Raw genomic sequence first — 21515 nt, 5'->3', positions numbered from 1 at the left:
CTCACGGGATCACTAACCTAAGGCAAAGAAGCGGGGGGGCGGGGGGGGATTTACCACTATTGGACTCCTAAGACCCTGATAGCCAGCCACATCTAGACTAGATGGGATAATAAAAGTGCGAAACTGAACGTATAGAATAATATGCTTGTTACTCTTACCGGTACTTGTACTTGTAGATGTATGAGACGTTCTTAGTAGCTATTTACGTGTTCTTCAGCTTTAACCTGATGCCCAAATTTAGCGGCAAAGTGGAGAGAAAAATAGGTAGAAGTTTTTTAGCCCATTATTCTGGTAGGTCTGGGTAAAATAGGCTTAAATTATATATGACTACCCATTTGCGATAAGGATTTATACTTTTGACTAAATTGTACATATTAAGGTGACAGAGTGACTTGGAATTTGATTTATACTTATTTTTTTATTTTTTATCCTACTGTTGGATTAAAGGAATAGGTTCTACTAGATTTAGGAAATTAGCGTAGAGGAGTGAATAAATAAATTTACTAACCGAACCATAAATCTGTAATACAGCGTAATTGATGTCGATATATTCCGAAAATGTTATCCCTAGAAATGAAAAGGAGAGCAACTTCATAAGGTAAAAATAAATGTAATGTTATATATCAGTATAAATAAAGAAGGGAGAGGGAAGAAGAGGAGAAAAAAAAAGACATTTAGTGGGTTTACAAGTAACATTACCAGATTTAGCCCATATAAGATTCCCATGAGACTATTGGTTCAAAATGCTTAACCAATTCTGCTATTATCATGTATTTTTTAGTTTATACGAATGCCTACGTGACCTGACGGTAAATTAGTATTTCCGGAATCGACGAAGACAAGCAAGGGGTTTACTGGGGTTATATAGGCCTTAAATCCCTCCCACAACTTCAGGCATACGATATATATATATATATATATATATATATATACACACACACACCCATATATATATACACACACAGTATTGCTTTTCCCAAGCAATGGTGTTTGGCAATACTCAACTTTGATTTTAACACCAAAGTTGGTGAAGAGTAAATGCCTCAATACATGAATTTCTAAGTGGCAGTAGCTTAATAATCCATTTACCAAATAAGTAACTAAATCAGCACTCATAACTGGTGTCTTCATTAATGAAAATGTAAACAATAAAAACTATAACTAACGCTGCATTGCTGGACCTATTATATCATTAAAGGATCACTATAGTGTCAGGAAAACAAACGGGTTTTCCTGGCACTATACTGTCCTTAGGTGTGTGTCCCCCCCCCCCACCCTCAGAGCCCCCTCCCGCTGGGCTGAAGGGGCTAAAACCCCTTCAGCCACTTACCTTTATGCAGGGGCGGACTGACCGGTCGGGCACTTCGGACATGGTCCGAGGGCCCGGCCGGGAGGGGGGCCCGCCATCAGGGGGCCCGGCCGCCCCTTTAAATGCTGCAGCCGCCTGAGCGCTCTCTTAAGAGCGCTCAGGCGGCTGCAGCTTCTCACCTCCCCTCCCCGTAGCGTGGCCGAGCTGCTCTGCGTCCGCGGTGCCGGCCGGAGTGATAGGAAAGTGCACACACACTGAGTGTGCACCTTCCTGTCAGTCCGGCCGGGTACAGGAAACAGAAACTCCTGGAACACGCGGAACAGCGCGGAACAGGAGTTTCTGTTTCCTGTACCCGGCCGGACTGACAGGAAGGTGCACACTCAGTGTGTGTGCACCTTCCTATCACTCCGGCCGGCACCGCGGACGCAGAGCAGCTCGGCCACGCTACGGGGAGGGGGTAAAAAGAGAGAGGGAGGGAGGGGGGTTAAAAGAGAGAGGGAGGGGGGGTTAAAAGAGAGAGGGAGGGGGGGTTAAAAGAGAGAGGGAGGGGGGGTTAAAAGAGAGAGGGAGGGGGGGTTAAAAGAGGGAGGGGGGTTAAAAGAGAGAGGGGAGTAGGGGGGGTAAAAAGAGAGAGGGAGGGGGGTAAGAAGAGAGGGGGTAAGAAGAGAGAGGGAGGGGGTAAGAGGAGGGAGGGGGGTAAGAAGAGAGGGGGGTAAGAAGAGAGAGAGGGGGTAAGAAGGGAGGGGGGAGTAAGAAGGGGGTAAGAAGAGGGGGAGGGGGGAGTAAAAGAGGAAGGGGGGAGTAAGAAGAGGGGGAGGGGAGAGTAAGAAGAGGGGGGAGGGGGTAAGAAGAGGGGAGAGTAAGAAGAGAGGGGGGAGTAAAGGGGGTAAGAAGAGGGGAGGGGGAGTAAAAAGAGGAAGGGGGAGTAAGAAGAGGGGGAGGGGGTAAGAAGAGTGGGGAGGGGGTAAGAAGAGGGGGGAGGGGGTAAGAAGAGGTGGGAGTAAGAAGAGGGGGAGGGGGGAGTAAGAAGAGGGGGAGAGTAAGGAGAGGGGGGAGTAAGAAGGGGGGTAAGAAGAGAGTGGGAGTAAGAAGGGGGTAAGAAGAGGGGGAGGGGGGAGTAAGAGGAGGGCAATTGCCCCCTCCCCTGTCCGCAGGCACCGTGCGGGCAGCCGGCAGGGGAGGGAGGAAGAGAGGACCCGGGAGCTCAGCCTGCAGCTCCTCTGGGTCCTTCTTGCGCTAGCACAGATCGTTGCCGCGGTTACCACGGCAACGTTACGGCTCTTGCGAGAGTAAACTCTAGCCCTGGAGCTACGGGCTAGAGTTCACTCTCAACACTGTGACCACCAGGGATTCCTGGTGGTCGCAGTGGTGAGAGTGAACTTTAGCCCCATAAACACACTGCCCCCACACACCATACACATTCACACACTGCCCCCACACACACCATACACATTTACACACATTGCCTCACACACACACACATACACTGCCCACCCATACACACACAGCCCCCATACTAACATTGCCACACACATACACAGCCCCCTCGTACACACATTGCCCCACACACCCTACACATTCACACACTACACCCCCTCACACACACTGAACCTTTCATACACACTGCACCCCTTACACATTGCACCACTGCTCCTATACCCTACTACAGCCTCATATCCCAGCAGACCCCAGGTAAGTTGTCAAACTGTTCTTAAACGGTTTGACTACTTACTCTGGGAGGGGGGCCCGGCCCTCCTGGCACCATAACGACTACACAGAGTAGTAGTGGTTATTGTGCATGGATTATTTCTTTGAATAATCTACGAGTGCCCCAGTAGCCAGCAAGCCAGCCAACCCACAGGCCAGCCAGCCCACAGGCTGGCCAGTAGACAGCCAGCCAGCCTACAGGCCACCAGTTAGGCTTAAAGCCAGCAAACCCACAGCCTGCCAACCGCAGCCAGCAAGCCACAGCCTGCCAGCCAGCAAGCCACAGCCAGCAAGCCACAGCCTGCCAGCCGCAGCCAGCAAGCCCACAGCCTGCCAGCCGCAGCCAGCAAGCCCACAGCCTGCCGGCAGTAACCAGCAAGCCCACAGCCTGCCAGCAAGCCCACAGCCTGCCAGCCGCAGCCAGTAAGCCCACAGCCTTCCAGCAAGCCCACAGCCTGCCAGCCGCAGCCAGCAAGCCCACAGCCTGCCGGCAGTAGCCAGCAAGCCCACAGCCTGCCAGCAAGCCCACAGCCTGCCAGCCGCAGCCAGTAAGCCCACAGCCTTCCAGCAAGCCCACAGACTGCCAGCCAGCAACAGTAATTAAGGTAAGAGGAGCCAACTTGGCCTTGGTATCAGCTATGTTGTGTTGCTATATTGTGAATAGGAACCAGAGTGTTGGAGAGACCCCCCTCCAGGCCCCATTAGACTCCATTGTAGTCTCTAATGGGACCTGGAGGAAATTCTTCCTAACACACTCTCTAAAGGACACTGAGATAGCCTCTGCTAGAATGCTCCCCCCCCCCTCCATGGCCCATTAGCCCTCAATTGTAGTCTCTACTGGGGCCTGGAGGCGACTGTTTCCAGCAGGGACACTGAGATGGCCTCTGTTAGAAAGACCCCCTTCCAAGCCTATTAGACTCCATTGTAGTCTCTAATAGGGCCTGGAGGGGATTCTTTCTAACACACTCTCTAAAGGACACTGAGATAGCCTCTGCTAGAAAGACCCCCCTCCATGGCCCATTAGCCCTCAATTGTAGTCTCTACTGGGGCCTTGAAGGGATTATTGCACTTTTGTTCCTTGTGTCTAAAGATTGTGTAGGGTGTGGCTGGAGGCGGTGCATGGAGGCGGGACATGGGTGGCGCTTGCTGCGGAGTATGGGTGGGGCCTGTAAGGGGGCCCTTTATTTATTTTGCCCGGGGGCCCTGAGGGTTCTCAGTCCGCCCCTGCCTTTATCCAGCGCCTGGCTCCCCCTTGGCGCTGGTCGCCTCTCCTCCCCCTCCGACGTCAGTTCCTGAGCGGATCCTAATGTGCATACACGGCCAGCGCATGCATTAAAAAAGCCCATTGGAAAGCATTTCTTAATTTTCGACTTTCGCATTGAGCGTTGGGGAAGCGCCTCTAGCGTACTCTATTGTTGACTATGTTAGTTAATTTTCCTTTAATTAAAATTATAATTTACTTGACGGCTGGAAAACTTAATATGACTCGGAAGCAATAAATGGCAGAAGAAGGATATACTTCGCGTTGCCATGTACACAATGTACCTTATATGTCAAGTCTGTTAATGAAATGTGATAATGAAAATGTTATAATTGTCCGAAGTCATTGTCCTTTGCCGATGTAAAATGTACAAGCTGTCAAACCAAAAGTAAAGAATAATAAAAAAAAGATAAGTCTTAGTGTCCATTTAAGACATTTTCAATAAATAAACAACCAATTTTATTAAAAATTTACTCTTGTCAGAGTTTTTATTTTTAATATATTTGCAGCACAATGAAAATGTTTGATATTTTCTGTTTATATCACTATGCTTTAACACAGAAACTTACTTTCTTACCATCATGTTGCTGTTGGGCATTACATGAAAAGGGTTGTCTGTCAGGAAGTGTAGTTTATTTGTTGCTGAAGGGAAATCAGTTAGTTATGCATGTGTACCTCTTGCGATTAACTAGCTGGCCTCACTATGAATATTGCATACAACCGGGAAACACTTTTCATGCAACACCAAACAACACTAAGCAATAAAAGAAATACCAGTACATGTTTGATTTGCAATCCTACAAAATGTAAGTTGCTTTAGTTGGATAGAAACAGACTGGTGCAAAGGCGTAAAAATTCACGGACTGCATCCTTAATGCAGTGCATAGTTCAGACAACTTGTGATATGTTAGATGTTGTGATATTAAAATATATTTTTCTCCAGTTGCACCTCCATATTGCAACTGGATTGTGCAAACTTTAGCCACGTGAAAGATACATTCGAGCTAGCCACTTCTGTACTTGGAGAAAAAAATATACACTCTAACAGGGTTATTTACTAAAGTGAGAATGTATGGTGAATTCAACGAACATTTCAATTTTAAGGTCAAAATAGCTGAAATGGAAAAATTCTTTAAGTCAGCTATGCTCTCCATTTAGCTACTCTGGACTTTAAATAGAAATCTACTTGAATTCACCATGAATTCTCAATTAGGTAACTATCGCTCAAATGCACACACAAGTCTTGATATGCATATTTTCATTCCTATATCATATACAATAACTGTTTATTTATTAGAGTCAAATTATTTCTGAATTGTTTTTAAAATTGAAAGAGCACTTCCATTTACTCCCTGAATAAAAAAAAAACTTGAATCTTTACTTGATATGAAAGTAACAACAGAAAATTCATTAAACAGTCCTAATACTTGTTGTCAGTGCTAAATAAGGCCTGACCATACTAATTACCCAGAACCCATTTACATCACAGTCAACTACCCCATCTCCCTCATTCAAACACTCACACACATACACGCGCATGTACGGTTTATATAGAATAAAAAAAAATCTTGCATGGCTTGTCTATTGACAGAACATACATAAATATGATGACTTATATGCTGTGCTGCTTATTACTGACATTTACAAATGATAGAAAATTGGGAATATAGAGCTGGTGTCCATTTCATGATTTTAGGGTACTTTTCAACTTATCAAACATCTTTTTCTGAATTTCAGAACTGAAACAGAAACTGATAATTCTAATGAATTCACATTTATGCCAATCTTAAAATATACAAGCCATTTAGCACCCATTGTTATTTTTTTCCCCACATTTCCATGGGTCTCAAATCTTTTAGACTGTCCTATTAATGCATTCACAGTGCATAAAGACACACACATTTTGGCAACACTCTGTAATATTTTAAAGTTCGTCATGCTTCTCTTTATCCTCTTGGTCCTTCAGTTTGAACTCCTCTTCGGTGATCTTGCCATCGACATTTCGATCCTGATTTCTGAACATATTCTCTATGATTTTAGAGGCATCAAATCCCGGAGCCAGTTTTCCTTTACCAGCTTTAACTTGAGTATAAATGTACTCCGAAAACTGCAGAAACAATTGTTAGGATTATATCATTGCAATTTTAGATGAGATGTTTCAAAGAAAAAGTGAAACAAAACATATTTGCTTTGACATCTTCATCTATATTATTGGCAACCCTTTATCATAGTGTAATTAGGTGCAGTTCTACCTAATACGCTAACAATGTTAATATTTCTATTGAATTTAAATGCAATGATTCATAATTGCAGAGGAACCAACACAAAATCTGTTATAAGCTTGTGGTTAGGTCTGTCTATTTCTATTGTACATGCACATTTAAAAGTATATTGTTGTGTCTATAACACCTACAATTTGCACATTATCTAAATGTTATACAGTGTTCTGGAAACATTCAATATATGTTAAATAACATTACTTAAAATTCAATTATTATACTAAGGGTGCACAGAGCTGTGCAATAGATAGTTACCTCCTCTAATTGAACTTCCCCATTTTTATCTTTGTCAATGTCTTCAAAGAGGTTCGGAGATACCTCTCCATTCCATATAAACATGTATCCTTCAGGAAGTCCAGGAACCAATTCTAATAATTCAATATCAAAGACTAAAACTGCACTTCCAGGAACTTCTCCATCTGTAAATATACAAGCAAACATTGAATTATGGAAATATATATATAAAAAAAAATATAAGTATCATGAATTTTAAAGGGTTACTCCAGGATTATCTGCTTTTTAAAATGGTCATGGATGAAGGAATTTGGCAATGCAGTGTTTCTGCTTAAAACTGTCCTTATTCTAAATAAAATAAGTTGATTCTTATTTATCCCACTTGTCACAGACTTGTGAGGTTTATATTCATGTTCGCTACGAAATGCCTTTGATTGGACCTTGCTCTGGTGACATCATAAGGGGGTTTGTAAAGTAGTGCTGGGAGCTTTGCCCAGCGCTGATTTAAAAACAAGTAATTTTTACAATTTTTTTCAGTATTTTTTTTTTTAGGGGGGACTTAAAGATTAATTTCCAAAAGGGCACTATTGAAGAAAAAAAGGGTTGGAGTAACCCTTAATGTCATATTCCATTAACAACTGAATAATACAGAGTCCTTGGGCTACATTACATGAAAGAGCAAAGTGATACAGAATGCTAGAACTATATTCCATTTAAGATGGAGTCATACAGAATGCGGAAGCTACACTGCGTTAAAGAACAGTAATAAAGAATGCTGTTTTTCTTTCTATCACTTCAATAAAGACAAAGGAGTGCTATATGGTGCTATATTCCATTAAAGATGGAGTAATGAAGAATGCTGAGAATAAAATCCATTAAAAAAATTACCATTATTAAATAAGTAATGCAGAATGCTAGGGCTATATGCCATTAACAAGCGACGTAGTAATACAGAGTACTATATTCCGTTAAAGAATGAATAATACAGAATACCAGAGCTATGTTCTATTAAAGACAATGGAACACAGAAAAAGAGCAAGAAAGGCAACTATTGGCTACAGGGTAGGTGTTGATTGTTACACAGCTTGACCTAGGTAAACAGTTAATCTGTGAAGGCACCAAGCCACTCCTGGCACCAAAACCACTACATCAGGCTGTATATGTTCACAATTTGTAACAAAAAATAAGTGTCCAGAATATGATTTTATTCTTTAGAAATATATTCAATAAAATTAGAATGCAGTATGCCACCTAGTCAATGATTTGAAGCATTCATCAAGGGCTATTGCTAACTTTATACACAAGGGGGCGAAAAAGAATAACTGTATAAATGGTTTTGTTGTGTAAGGTTTGCTCTCAATTAAATCTACTATTAGATCAGCAAAATGTACATTTATTTTGTATTTGAATTTGCTTTATTCAAAAACACTTACAGTTCATATATGACAAATTGACTTTAATGCCTAAATCTGTGCTCAATGAAAGGAAAATTTCACAAAACAGGGAGAGTGATAACATTGTAGGACTGGGCAGAGATAGGGGACAGTCTTTGGCTTGGTTGCAAAAAACAATTGCATATATCCTGTTGCATTCTGGAAGAGTTTTGAAAGTACAATGTATTTGAATGTTTTATCTGTGTCAGTCTTTTCTTTCTTTTTTCTTGCCCTCTTTTTTTTTCTTTCTCAGCTTGCACAATCTTTATTCAGTGAAAAACTAAATGTACCTTTTATACAGGAAAATGTAGAAATTAAAACTTACCTACTCCCTCCTCTCCATAACCCAAGTGTGGAGGGATAATTACTGTACGTTTTTCTCCAACACACATATCTTGGAGACCTACGTCCATTCCCATGACCACCTGACCTGAGCCCAAGACTATGTTATATGTTTTGCCGTACTGATGCCTAGGAGAATAAAAACAAAAATATTAGGGAACACAGTTCATCTTTTTGCATGAAAGGAAGTACAACGTCAAGCCAATGTACAGATATTTCTTGGTAATTTGCTGCAATTTGGCAAGTGTACAATCCAGCAACCGCATATTATTAATGCATGCAAGGAAGGTATCTAGTAAATATTTCACTTATTGTGTATATTGGGCCAGCTTACGCACAGAGTCCTAAAATGAGAAGATCTGAGCCAATAACTCTGGTTGTTCCATCACCATGTTGATAATCTGTTTCTAGTTTCAGAAGATATGCATTTGCCCTTTCATCAACCTATTGTTCCTGTAACATTTCTTGATTGTCTCATTTATTGTTAGGTTTTCTCCTTTATAATAGAAAATGTTTTACACACTTATTGTAATTTTCCTTTCCTGGCTGATATCCATGTCAACATCACCTATAGGTTAGCTCCAGCTGATTATGACAGGGATATTCAAATTTTAAGTGAAGGAAGGTAAAGAAGGAGGTCTCTTCACTGAAATGTGATGCTGACATTGATACTAACCAGGAAAATATTTTAAAGCACTGCAGAATAGGTTGGCTGTATATAAATGCCAACAGTAATAATAATTGATCAGACTCATTACAATAAAAAAAAATATACAATGATCAGCCACAATATTAAAACTACTGACAGGTGAAGTGAATAACATTGATTTTATTGTTACAGTGGCACCTGTCATTGAACTGGATACACTGGACAGCAAGTGAACAATCAGTTCTTGAATTTCAATTGTTGGAAGCAGGAAAAGATCTGACTGACTTTGACAAGTCAAAATAGACAAAAATAGTGATGGTTTGACAACTGGGTCAGAACATCTCCAAAATGGCAGGTCTTGAGGGGTGTTCCCTATATGCAGTGGTTAGTACCTACCAAAAGTGGTGCAAGGAAGGACAACTGGTGAACCGGCATTAGAGTCATATGCGCCCAAGGCTCAATTGATGCACACCTGGAGCGAAGGCTAGCCCATCTGGTCTGATCACACAGAAGATCTATTGTAAAACTTAATGCTGTTCGTCATAGAAATGTGTTAGAACACACAGTGTATCTTGCTATGTATGGTGCTGTGTAGGTGCAGACCAGTCAGAGTGCTCATAAGGACCGCTTTTAATGGGGGTGTGAGCATTAGAATTGGACAATAGAGCAATGGAAGAAAGGTTGCCTGGTCTGATGAATGAGGGTTTCTTTTAGATCAGTTGGGTGGCCCAGTGTGTGTGCGTATAATGGAAGAGCTTTGCATTCCGGTCTCCACAATATTTAGTGCCGTGTTCTAGCAGCTCTGACCACATAGCATATGGGAAATGAGGAAGCCCATTTTAAGGACTTAAATGCAATGCTAAGTTGTTGCTTTTATTACACCAGTACAAATAGAAAACACTAAAGTTTCCATTTCAAATTCAGTTGTCACACAGGACTCCTTTTAAGAGTGAATACAATGAGAGATTACATTTAAAAAAAGACACCATATATACATTATAAATATACATTTAAATGTACTTCCTCACTCCTTCTTGTGGTATTTTGTGTTTTCCCCATTCTCAAGTCCTCTATTAGATGCCTAGGAGTCTGAAGGTAACTATGTGGTATACATTTAAAATAACAGATGAAACGAGTATCTTGTAATTTAGTCTGTTATTTTACTTTAGCATTATTGCACTAATACAGCTAGAATTTCTTCTCTCTGTGTATATATATATATATATATATATATATATTTAAAGGGACACTATAGTCACCAGAATAACTACAGCTTATTGAATTTGTTCTGTTGAGTAGAATCATTACCTTCAGGCCTTTTGCTGTAAGCACTGTCTTTTCAGAGAAAATGCAGTGTTTACATTACAGCCTAGTGATAACTTCACTGGCCACTCCTCAGATAGCTGTTAGAGATCCTTCCTGGGTCATGGCTGCCTAAAATGAATCCAAACATTCAGTGTCTCCTCCCTCTGCATGCAGACACTGAACTTTCCCCATAGAGATGCATTAATTCAATTCACCTCTATGAGGAGATGCTGATTGGCCAGGGCTGTGTTTGAATTGTGCTGGCTCTGCCCCTGATCTGCCTCTGTCAGTATCAGCCAATCTTATGGGGAAGCATTGTGATTGGATCAGGCTACCACTTCTGCTGATGTCAGCAGGCAGTGGGGCAGGTCAAAAGGAAATAGGGACAAAGCCAGCAGCTTCAGGCTTGAATACAAGTATGGTTTTACTATATTTAGGGAGGCAAGAGGGGACCAGGGGGGGACTCGATGGTGGTTTTAAGACTATAGGGTCAGGAATACATGTTTGTTTCCTGACCCTATAGTGCTCCTTTAATACATTGCTAAACACAAATACACACACCAGTCAAGGCATAAGACTTGCTTTTGCCATAGAAATCTCACTTTAACAGTGCTCTCACTGCTGCAAGGGATTATGGGTAGGCGTATGCAAATGAGCTCAACAAAAAAACGCATTTTTGCCTCAATTCCACTTTATACATAGATTTGTTTGAGTATGTGGAGTACAACTCAGGAAGAGGAGCAAAGCATATATATATATATATATATATATATATATATACACACACACACATACATATATTTAGCCATGGTAAAAGCCACATTTACCATGGTAGCATATACTAATGGGTAAGCTCCGCCCAGTGGCGTACACACAATCCATGGGGCCCTGGTGCGAAACTGATCATTTGCACCCCCCCCGACAGACACACACATATAGACAGACACATACACACAGACATATATACATACAGAGACACATACACATACACACACACACACAAAACACACATACATACAGACACACACACATACAAATAGACACATAGGCACACATACATACATACAGACACACACAGACACATACACACATACATACAGACACACACACACAGACAGACACACACACACAGAGACACATATACACACGCATACATACACAGACAGACAGACAAATACATACACACATACATACAAACAAAAACACACATATACAAAATGTTTAAATCACCCTCCTGTTTCCTACCTCTTAGGTGCAGGAGGGTGACTTTACCTGGGGTCCAGTGGTGGCTCAGGCTGGTGGGAGTCAGAGTTCCCACTCTGACTCCCTCTCCTTCCTCCCGCACGGACTATTGTTGATAGCTGGGAGGAGTGACCGGGGCAGTCACTTCCTCCCAGCTGACCAGGGCCCCCTGGACATTTCTCTCTATGGGGTGGCCCTAACAGTATGGGCCACCCGATGGGCCCCTTGAACATGTGGCCCCGGAAGTTTGCTGCGCGGGCTGGGGCCGCAATACATGGCAGTGGGCACCTGGTCGCAGGGGTCCGCAGGGCGGCCGGGTCCCCTGGATGTATGCCACTGGCTCCGCCCCGTACACTTAATAGGACAGGAAATTAGAGAAATATACAAAAGGTAGAAAGGGTGGAGAAGGGGTTAAATGGTCTGATCTATGTAATTCTATTTGGGATCTACATATAGCAACTGATTTCTTTTTCGAAGCCTAATTGGACAAGAATCCATTCCTAAAGTGCAGAAGGTCAAAAGGTTTTTCTTCTAAGAAATTTCTACTTTCAGGAATGATATGAGAACATCCAGAGACAGCAGAAATTATTGGCCTAGAAAAGAACTTACTAGAGGCTTCTTTTAGAAATGTGGTCAGTCCTCTATTTATAGATCCAGCTGCACTAAGAATCAGTTCATTCTATCAACTAATAAGTCCTTCTGACTACACCTCAGCAGTTGGAGCACAGCTTTTAGCCTTTCCTGACATATGGGCACAGTATTTCCAGGATACCTTCATCAAGTCAGGTTACAAATTAGAGTTCAGCCTAAAGCCAAGAGGAGACCTTTTTGTTATGACTCGGATTCCTTTAGACAGGTCTCAAAAGAGGGCCTTATTGGAATATGTGGAAAATCTGTGAAAAGAAGAAATAATCTGGCCAGTACCACAGAAAGACAGGTTTCAAGGCTGTTATTCAACCCAGTTTTTGGTCCAGAAGGCAGGAAGGTAATTTTTGATCTGCGAACTATCAATTGCCACCTGAACATAAGATCCTTCAGAATGGAGTCCCTAAAGAGTATTGCCCATGCAATCAGAAAATAATGTTTCCTGATGTCTATAGATCTAAAAGACAAATATTTCCACATTCCAATTGCTCCAGCTCATTTGCCATTTCTGAGATGTCCTCTTCAAGAAGACCATTACCAGTTCTGCACACTTCATTTTGGGTTGAGCACAGCCCCCAGTATCTTTACAAATTTTCTTCTGGCCCTTATTGTCAGAATAAGAACCCTAGGCATAAATATCTTCCATTACCTGGACGATATCCTGTTAGTGGGTCCAGATTCCCAGTTGTTATTACATCACAGAGACTTTGTCATAAACACATTTTTTTCATTACAGATGGCTGCTAAACTACCAGAAGAGCAGTCGTCTTCCAGCCAAACACATTAATTTCCTAGAGCCAACTTCAATACCAAGCTCATTCTCATTCATAAAAGACTTCAGAAAAAAATTGAATAATCACAGCAAGGGCATTTATGCAACTTCTGGCATGTACCAGAGGCCTAGTAAAGTAAGCCCAACGGAACATTAAAGTCCCACAACATTCCTTCCTGATTCAGTTTAATTGCTATATAAATAATAATAATAGTAATGATAATAATAACAATAATTGGAGAAAAGGGGGCTGGTCTCAACCATTGATTATCTCCAAACTAGTAAGTCTAGACCTGGGTTGGTGGTTGAACCCTAAGAATTTGAAGAGATGGTTTCCACGGTAATCACTACAGTTCAAATAGTTGGGGAGCTCATTACTTGTATTTCATGTATTTCAAGTCTCTCCCATGCAATGTACTGGAACTATGAGTGGTGATAAAAGATCTCCATTTCGAACAGCTTCTATCAGGCTCCTGGATAAGAATACATTCAGACATATGACAGACTTATATAAATCATCAGGAAGGTACTCGCCGCCACCTTCTGATGAATGAAATTGTTGAATTGATTAAATGAGCTTAGAGACACATGTTAGGTCTCATCAGCAGTACACTTGCCAGGGGAGCGAAACTAAACAGTAGATTTTCTTAGCAAGAGGACAACAGACAGGTATGAGTGGCATCTATGTCTTCAAGCATTTCAAGGATCGAGCAGACCACAACTAGACCTAATGATGAGTTCAGACAACAGTCACATTCAAACCTACTTTTCAAGAACTCACGATTCCAAAGCGCAAAACCAGGATGCAGTATCGCAGGATTGGCATTTTTCTTTCACCACTTCCCCTGATCGCTATTCTTCTGAAGAAGATTCAGCTATAGAGAGTGGAGGTGATAGCCATTTTACCCTATTGGTTCCCAATAGCACAAGGATGTGTTGAGAACCTCCCAGGAGACTACCAATATGCCCAGACCTGTTGACACAACGTCCTCTGTTACACACAAATCCAGAGATTTTCTGTAGGAACTTTTTGATTTGCTTATTATGATGAACAAAAGCTCTGTATACAAGTTATCACTAGAACAAAAAAAAAAATCATACTTTGCACCTTTTGTTTTTAATTTAATTTTTTAATAATGCTGGAGTTGCACATTAGGCAACAGTCTACTGACAGAGTCAAATAAAATAACAATGTGATAAAGATAAAATCCGCAAGTGTTCCATTTTATATTTTAAGAACCAAAGAGAAAGGGATCAGGGACAAAGAGGGGAAGAGGCTAAGAATAGGTAACAAGAACTAGGGGAAGTACAGAGTTGGAAACAGTGACAAGAGAAGCAAGGAGGAGATAGAGGAAGGGAAAAAGTGGGGCCATGGTAAATAATCAAACATATATTTAATCTCTCTGGAATTTAAAGGGACAGATTTGAATGAGACAGTCGATTCACTCTGCTGGCTGAAAAAAAAACAGGTAAATGTGTTTTTCACATTTGCGCTGCTTCTTTATTATGCTTTCCACACCCATTCCTGGGGGGACACTGATCTAACCAATCAGTGTCCAATTCCTAGGAATCCTGGAAATATGGATTGAGTATCCCTGAGAGATTTACACATGAGCAGTTGGAAGATATTTTTATCTTGCAAAATCCTGACCGGGGAGAAGAGATGGATTCTGATCAGTGTGACCACGTTGGACTTCCTGCTGCTGTATTACACCCTGTTTATTTCATTAGTAGACTGGTTTAAAACTGAGATGGATAAGTAAGACGAGGAGGGGGCTGAAGAAACTCCCCTAGCTGAGAGACATGCCCAATAATGCAATCTGATCATGTTTACAGTAGGTTTATAAACATTTATTAAGGGGTTAAAGTTCCTGCACCCGGGTTATTGCCAAGAGTAGGATATATATATATATATTTTTAATTGGCACCCTTTTTTCATATAGCTCTTTTTTCATATTTTTTTCTGACATATGTATAAACATGCCTTCATTTAGTAATCACATGTAACTCTAAAGTAGATGGATAGGTAAGTAGCATTATTTGTGTTTTTTTGTACAGATTTTGGACAGAGATACTATAATTTATTGGTACTTACGTTGAATCTAGCAAGGTACCATCCATGAGAGTAGCATTATAGTGGTACTTCAGGTAATCTCCCTTTTTACTGAGCACTGTGCAGTTACTTGGCTTAAATTGTGCAGTGATGCTGACAGAGTCTTCTGGGTTGTGAAAATCAATGACGTGGATATCAAAAACTAACACAGCAGATCCTGGGATTTTCCCTGTGGAGCAAATGTGTTCGCTGTTAGGTAAACCCTGATTACTTATTAATTTTTTTCTTCAACCACTGTAACTACAGATTCATTTTAAAAACATTTTACATTATTTAATTTATATATAAAATATAGCAAACATACATACATATATTAAAACAGCAAATTGATGTACTGTATATGTCCGTGTTCACAGAGAAGTAAAAAAAAAGTCAAATTATGTAAATGTACAAAATTCTACTATTAAATTTATTTGCTAATTTACAGAAATAATGAAATGAAAGGTCACGAGTTAAAAGCAGGAATTTAAATGCAAAGAATTTTATCATACACAGATATTGTAGTAAATACAAATAGTTAAATGGGTATAAGAAGTCAGATGGCGGTTTCCACAATGCAGTTTTCCAGAAATGTCACAGAATGTAAATTAATATCTGTAAATGGGTACACTAAAAATGTGGACATAAATGTGTTACTTTGTAGGGTGAAACACATGGATAGATAAGTGGGAATTTAAGTTTTATATTTCATTTTGCACTATTTTCTTCTTTGCAACTTAGTCTGTGAATAGTCAGGGTCGGGAGGGAAACGGTTAATTCCATAATATACACTTAGTTTGATGCACTATAGATAAAGGGATTTACGGTTTATTCTCTAAATCTGGAAATGTGGAAAATTGCTGACTTCAGGCTAAAACAGCCGTGAATAGTTGTAAAAATAGCTGAGCTAGATAATTGTAAAAAAAAAAATGATTTTGGTCTAAAATGTACAATTCCTGGTTAAGTAAGCAACCCACAGTTGCAATTACATTATTTCCTGGCCTAAAGAGCTGGCTTAGATCCCTACCATGAGCCCCACAGTAACAAAAAAACACATGCAAGTCTTACTTGATAATGTTGAATTGGTATGTGTAATTCCACATAGTGGGAATATTCTAATAACCTCTAGATCGTGGTCTAGTAAATGAGTTGTGATGATGGTAAATGTTACCTACCTCTGCCTTCTTCACCATAACCAAGATGGGGTGGAATAATTACTCTCCTCCTTTCTCCAATGCACACGCCAAGCAAACCATCATCCATTCCAGAAATGACGTAACCCTTCCCAATGTAGGTGTTATAGGTATGATTCCGAGAATAGCTAAATAAGGAAGAGGTTTGCAGTTTAGTGTTAAATCTGATACAGTTACAAGTTAACCCACATTAATCAATAACAAGTAGAACATGGCTGTCAATTGTACCAATCAATCAACTGCTATCCAAAACTATTCCTTTTAAAATGTGTCACAAAGTGCATCAGATTAACAGACAGTGCACAGTATCGGGTTCCTGACATTACACCAATACCTTGATAGAATGGCTGATAGCACAATATATATATATAATGTATACAGTATATATTGGCACAAGTAAAATGACCAGTCAGCAGCTGATATAGTGACATTGCAGCAGAATAGCTGGGAAGATAGAACACAGAACTGCACTGTCTCTTTAGCTACTCACCCACAATATTATCATTGGGTTCTATCTATCTGTCCAGAATCACTCATTTCAAATTGTTAACAATGACATGTTTATTTACTAAAGTGAGAATTCAAAGATAATTTAAAGTAAATGTCAAATTTAAGATCAAAATAGCCAAACCGGAAAAAAGGGTGGTAAGGAGAAAACTACGGGAAAAGATTAGTCTTTCTTTAATTCTGTAATATGTATCAATACTGCCAGGTCACTCCTACCTCATTAGTAGCCATTTGGAAAAGCTTACTTGAGAGCATCTAGGAATGTCCAAAAAATGGGTCTGGTTTGAAATCTGCCTATTTCAGCAGACTTTGTACATTCTAAGTGTCCTTTAAGAAGGAATTTCTGTTGAGTTGCCATTTGGGCAGCAGAATCAGCTGCCCATGAGTGGAGGCATGCTGTTGGCCAGTGGCGTACATATCAGGGTCGCAGGGGTCGCGGCTGCGACCGGGCCCGGCCCACCAAGGGGCCCGGCCACCCCTGCGACCCGGTATGTACGCTCTGGGCCAGCCTCTTCTCCTGGGGGGCCCAGGAGCCGGCCACCTCCGGGCCCCCCGAGGCTGGCCCTGCTTACACACGGCGGGCAGGCAGGCTGGCCGGTGCGCGAGGGAGCACTTTCCCCTGAGTGCTTCCTCTTCAGCTCCCTCGCGCACCGCACTGATACCGGAGCCGGAAGATGACGTCATCTTCCGGCGCCGGTATCAGTACGCGGCGCACGAGGGAGCTGAAGAGGAAGCATTCAGGGGAGAGTGCTCCCTCGCGCGCCCGCCAGCCTGCCTGCCCGCCGGGTGACCGCCCCCCCCCTCCAGGAGCCCAGCAGCACCACTGGACCCCAGGGAATCCCCTCAGCACTCCAAAAGGTAAGGAGGCTGGGGGGATTAAAAAAAAAAAAATGTGTTAGTGTGTGTGTGTGTGTGTGTGTGTGTTACTGTGAGTGTTAGTGTGTGTGTGTGTTACTGTGAGTGTTAGTGTGTGTGTGTGTGTTACTGTTAGTGTGTGTGTGTTACTCTGAGTGTTAGTGTGTGTGTTAGTGTTACTGTGAGTGTTAGTGTGTGTGTGTGTTAGTGTTACTGTGAGTGTTAGTGTGTGTGTGTGTTAGTGTTACTGTGAGTGTTAGTGTGTGTGTGTGTTAGTGTTACTGTGAGTGTTACTGTGAGTGTTACTGTGAGTGTTACTGTTAGTGTTAGTGTGAGTGTTACTGTGAGTGTTAGTGTGAGTGTTAGTGTGTGTGTGTGTGTTAGTGTTACTGTGAGTGTTAGTGTGTGTGTGTGTTAGTGTTACTGTTAGTGTGTGTGTGTGTTAGTGTTACTGTTAGTGTGTGTGTTAGTGTTACTGTGAGTGTTAGTGTGTGTGTTAGTGTTACTGTGAGTGTGTTACTGTGTGTGTTAGTGTTACTGTGAGTGTTAGCGTGTGTGTTAGTGTCAGTGAGTGTGTGTCTGCTAGTGAGTGTGTTACTGTGTGTGTCTGTTACTGAGTGTGTTTGTGTTAGTGAGTCTGTTTGATGTCTGTTAGTTAGTGTGTGTTTGTCAGTGAGAGTGTATGTTTTGTAAGTGAGTGTGTATGTCTGTCTGTCGCTGAGTGTGTCTCTGTCAGTAAATGTGTGTGTCTGTTAGCTAGTGTGTATGCGTCTGTTCATGAGAGTGTGTGTGTGTCTTCAGCACTTACCTTTTTCCAGCGCCGGACTCCCTTGGCGCTGGGGATCCCTCCGCTGCTCAGCTCCGAATGCGCATGCACGGCAAGAGCCGTGCGCACATTCAAACCGCCCATAGGAAAGCATTGCTCAATGCTTTCCTATGGACGTTGTGTCTTAGAATCGCGGAAGCTCCTCTAGCGGCTGTCAGTGAGACAGCCGCCAGAGGCTGGATTAACCCTCAGTGAAACATAGCAGTTTCTCTGAAACTGCTATGCTTTTAGCTGCAGGGTTAAAACTAGAGGGACCTGACACCCAGACCACTTCATTGAGCTGATGTGATCTGGGTGTCTGTAGTGGTCCTTTAAGTGTGTGCATCTGCATGCACTGGTGTACATACCGCGGTCGCAGGGGTCGCAACCCTGCAACACCTGCGACCAGGTGCCCGCCGCCATGTGTTGCGGCCCCGGCCTGTGCAGAGTAAGCGTGCGGGGGGGGGGGCCCACGGATCAATTTTCGCACCGGGGCCCCAAAGGTCATGTGTACGCCACTGCTGTTGGCCTCTCTATTCAGGAGCAGGGCTGGATTAACATAGGGGCTGATGGAGATGCAGCTTCAGGCCCATGTCCATGGAATAGGCCCATTGATTGAAGCATGGAAACTTAAGAGGGATGTAGGGGAACAAAACCTTTGTGGGCTAGCTGACAATGGAATTAGTTATGGTAAAGCTGACTTTGCGCACTATGCAGATACTCTTCTACTGCTACTGGTCCAGTCTTTCTAACACAGTAGCATAGAAACTTTCTTCTACACTCAATACATACAACTTTTCTCTGCCCTAGACTGTATAACATGAGCTTCTGCCTGCTAGTAAGAAAGTAAAGAGAGGACTGGACAAGTGAGCGCTATGGTACAGTACTTAGAAAGCATGGAGCGAGCGCATCATTACACATTTATGCAGGCCCGGACTGGCCATCAAGAGATCTGCCCTGCCGGCTCATACAGAGCCAGCACTATCGGAGTGCCGGTCCTGCTGTGTGCCTTCATGGGCCGGTGGGGAAATCAAAGATCTCCCTAACTGGCCCAAAGGCACATTATAGGATAGTCAGCAAGGGAGAGCACGGAGGACCTGGGAGCTATTAGCTCACAGTTCCGCCGGGTTCCTTTCGCAAGGTCGGAGCATTGGCATGGCAACACTCTGATCTCGCGAGAGTGAACTCCAGGAGCTATGAGCTGACTCACCACTATGGCCACCGTGGATTTCCTACCGGACCACCAGGGCTGGCAGCAAAGTCCCATATATATATATATATTTATATTTCTCTAACCCCCCCCCCCCCCTCCCCTTGGCACCACAAACACACACATTTACTCTAACTGCACCCCCAGCCACACACTCCAACTGCAACCCCTCACAAACACACACACTGCACCACAAAAACACACACTCACTCTAACTGCACCCCCCGCACACACTCCAACTGCAAAACCAGTCAAGGCCTGGGGGGCAAAACCAGTCAAGTGGCCCATTGCACCACCAAATCAGTTCACCATCCATGACCACCGTTTCCTGGTTTTAGAACGGATATTGATGTTATGCTAATACCCGCTCCTTCACGGCTCTGACTTTCAATGTTGTCAGAGCGCAGGTTGAGAATCTCTGAGCCTGTGCTCTGACTCACTAACTGAGCGCCGAAACCAAGAGGGAGAGGATATAATCTGACTGCACCTACTTCTGGTGCGCAGCAGTGGACCACCAGCGAATCGTTTAAATTGAATATGCTGGTGTCCCCAACTTGTAAGCTGTGTTGGCCGCCGGGCGCCTCTGTTGTCATGGCACCCTGAGTGACCGCACAGCTTGCACACCACAACGGCTGGCCCTGCTGACACACACTGATGTTACTACTTAGACATCCCTCAATATTAATACAGACATCAGAGTAAACACCAATAAACTGTGGAAAGATTTGCTTAGTGGATTTGTTGTAAGATTAAATCATGCCTCCTCCTCTCTCTCCCCCATGCGCTGCTCTGTAGGCTGGGAGGAAGTGAAGAGTAATCACAGCTGCATGGGGAACAGCTGGCTAATGTAATGCTTGCAGGACGGCCAGCTGCCGCAGAACCTCTTTGTTCCAGTCTCTGCAGAGGGCTCCAGGCACGGCTTGCTGTGCGTGAGCCACTGTAAATTAGGGGCAGAGGGCACTTGCACTGCGGTAAAGACGGGTCTGGGCAGGAGGAGAGTGCAGTTCAATCAGTGCACTCCCCTCCTGTGGGTCACCAGTAGACTGGTGCACCTGCCCAGGATCAGAGCCGGTGCAAGGATTTTTGCCGCCCTAGGCAAAATAAAAATTTGCCGCCCCTCATGTGACATCACAATGCCCCACCCATATGATCTGCCATATGAACTAACGCCAGTGCTGCACACAGTGTGTGTTTACATTAAAAAGCCTGCAGGGACCGGCTATAGATACCAGAACCACTTCATTAAGCTTAAGTGGTTCTGGGGACTATAGTGTCCCATTAATGTGAGGTGAATTATAGATTAGTGTCACTAATATCATACTACATTGCCTACTTACAACCAGATCAGGATGATGATGGACTGCAGTTTGGCTCCACTGGTCTGGTGTAGAACAGGATCTCTGGAGGCTGTTTGCAACTGTGGTCACAAAATTCAATGTTCTGGGAGAATTGGAAGCAGCTCCATTTTTGGGGGGCCCCTTACACAGCCCACTCATAAGTCCACTTATATGTTCCACCCACCCATGAGTTCGCTCACATGGAGTGGAGTGTGTAGGGGATGTGTTATGTGTTATTGTAGAGGATATAATATGTGTGCTTATGGTATGTAGTGTATTGGGATACCAGTTTGTGTAGGTGATGCAGTGTGTATTTGTGTATAAGGGATGTATTGTGT

The 21515-nt window shown here is 42.7% G+C and overlaps 1 protein-coding gene across 1 annotated transcript in view; it reads right to left on the bottom strand.

Moving 5' to 3' along the window:
* Positions 1 to 4734: 4734 nt before the first annotated feature.
* FKBP9 (FKBP prolyl isomerase 9) overlaps positions 4735 to 21515 on the bottom strand; it is a 60901-nt gene continuing 44120 nt past the window's right edge. Inside the window, exons 6-10 of the mRNA XM_063452068.1 lie at positions 16446 to 16591; positions 15274 to 15460; positions 8549 to 8694; positions 6812 to 6975; positions 4735 to 6384 (exon numbers count right to left, since the gene is read on the bottom strand). Coding sequence (XP_063308138.1) covers positions 6202 to 6384; positions 6812 to 6975; positions 8549 to 8694; positions 15274 to 15460; positions 16446 to 16591 — 826 coding nt within the window. The 3' untranslated portion in view covers positions 4735 to 6201. The remainder of the gene's footprint in view (positions 6385 to 6811; positions 6976 to 8548; positions 8695 to 15273; positions 15461 to 16445; positions 16592 to 21515) is intronic.

Source organism: Pelobates fuscus, chromosome 4 (genome assembly GCF_036172605.1).
Source record: "Pelobates fuscus isolate aPelFus1 chromosome 4, aPelFus1.pri, whole genome shotgun sequence".
Taxonomy (NCBI): Eukaryota; Metazoa; Chordata; class Amphibia; order Anura; family Pelobatidae; genus Pelobates; species Pelobates fuscus.
The sequence above is the reverse complement of the archived record's forward strand: the minus strand, read 5'-3'. Positions and strand labels throughout refer to the sequence as shown.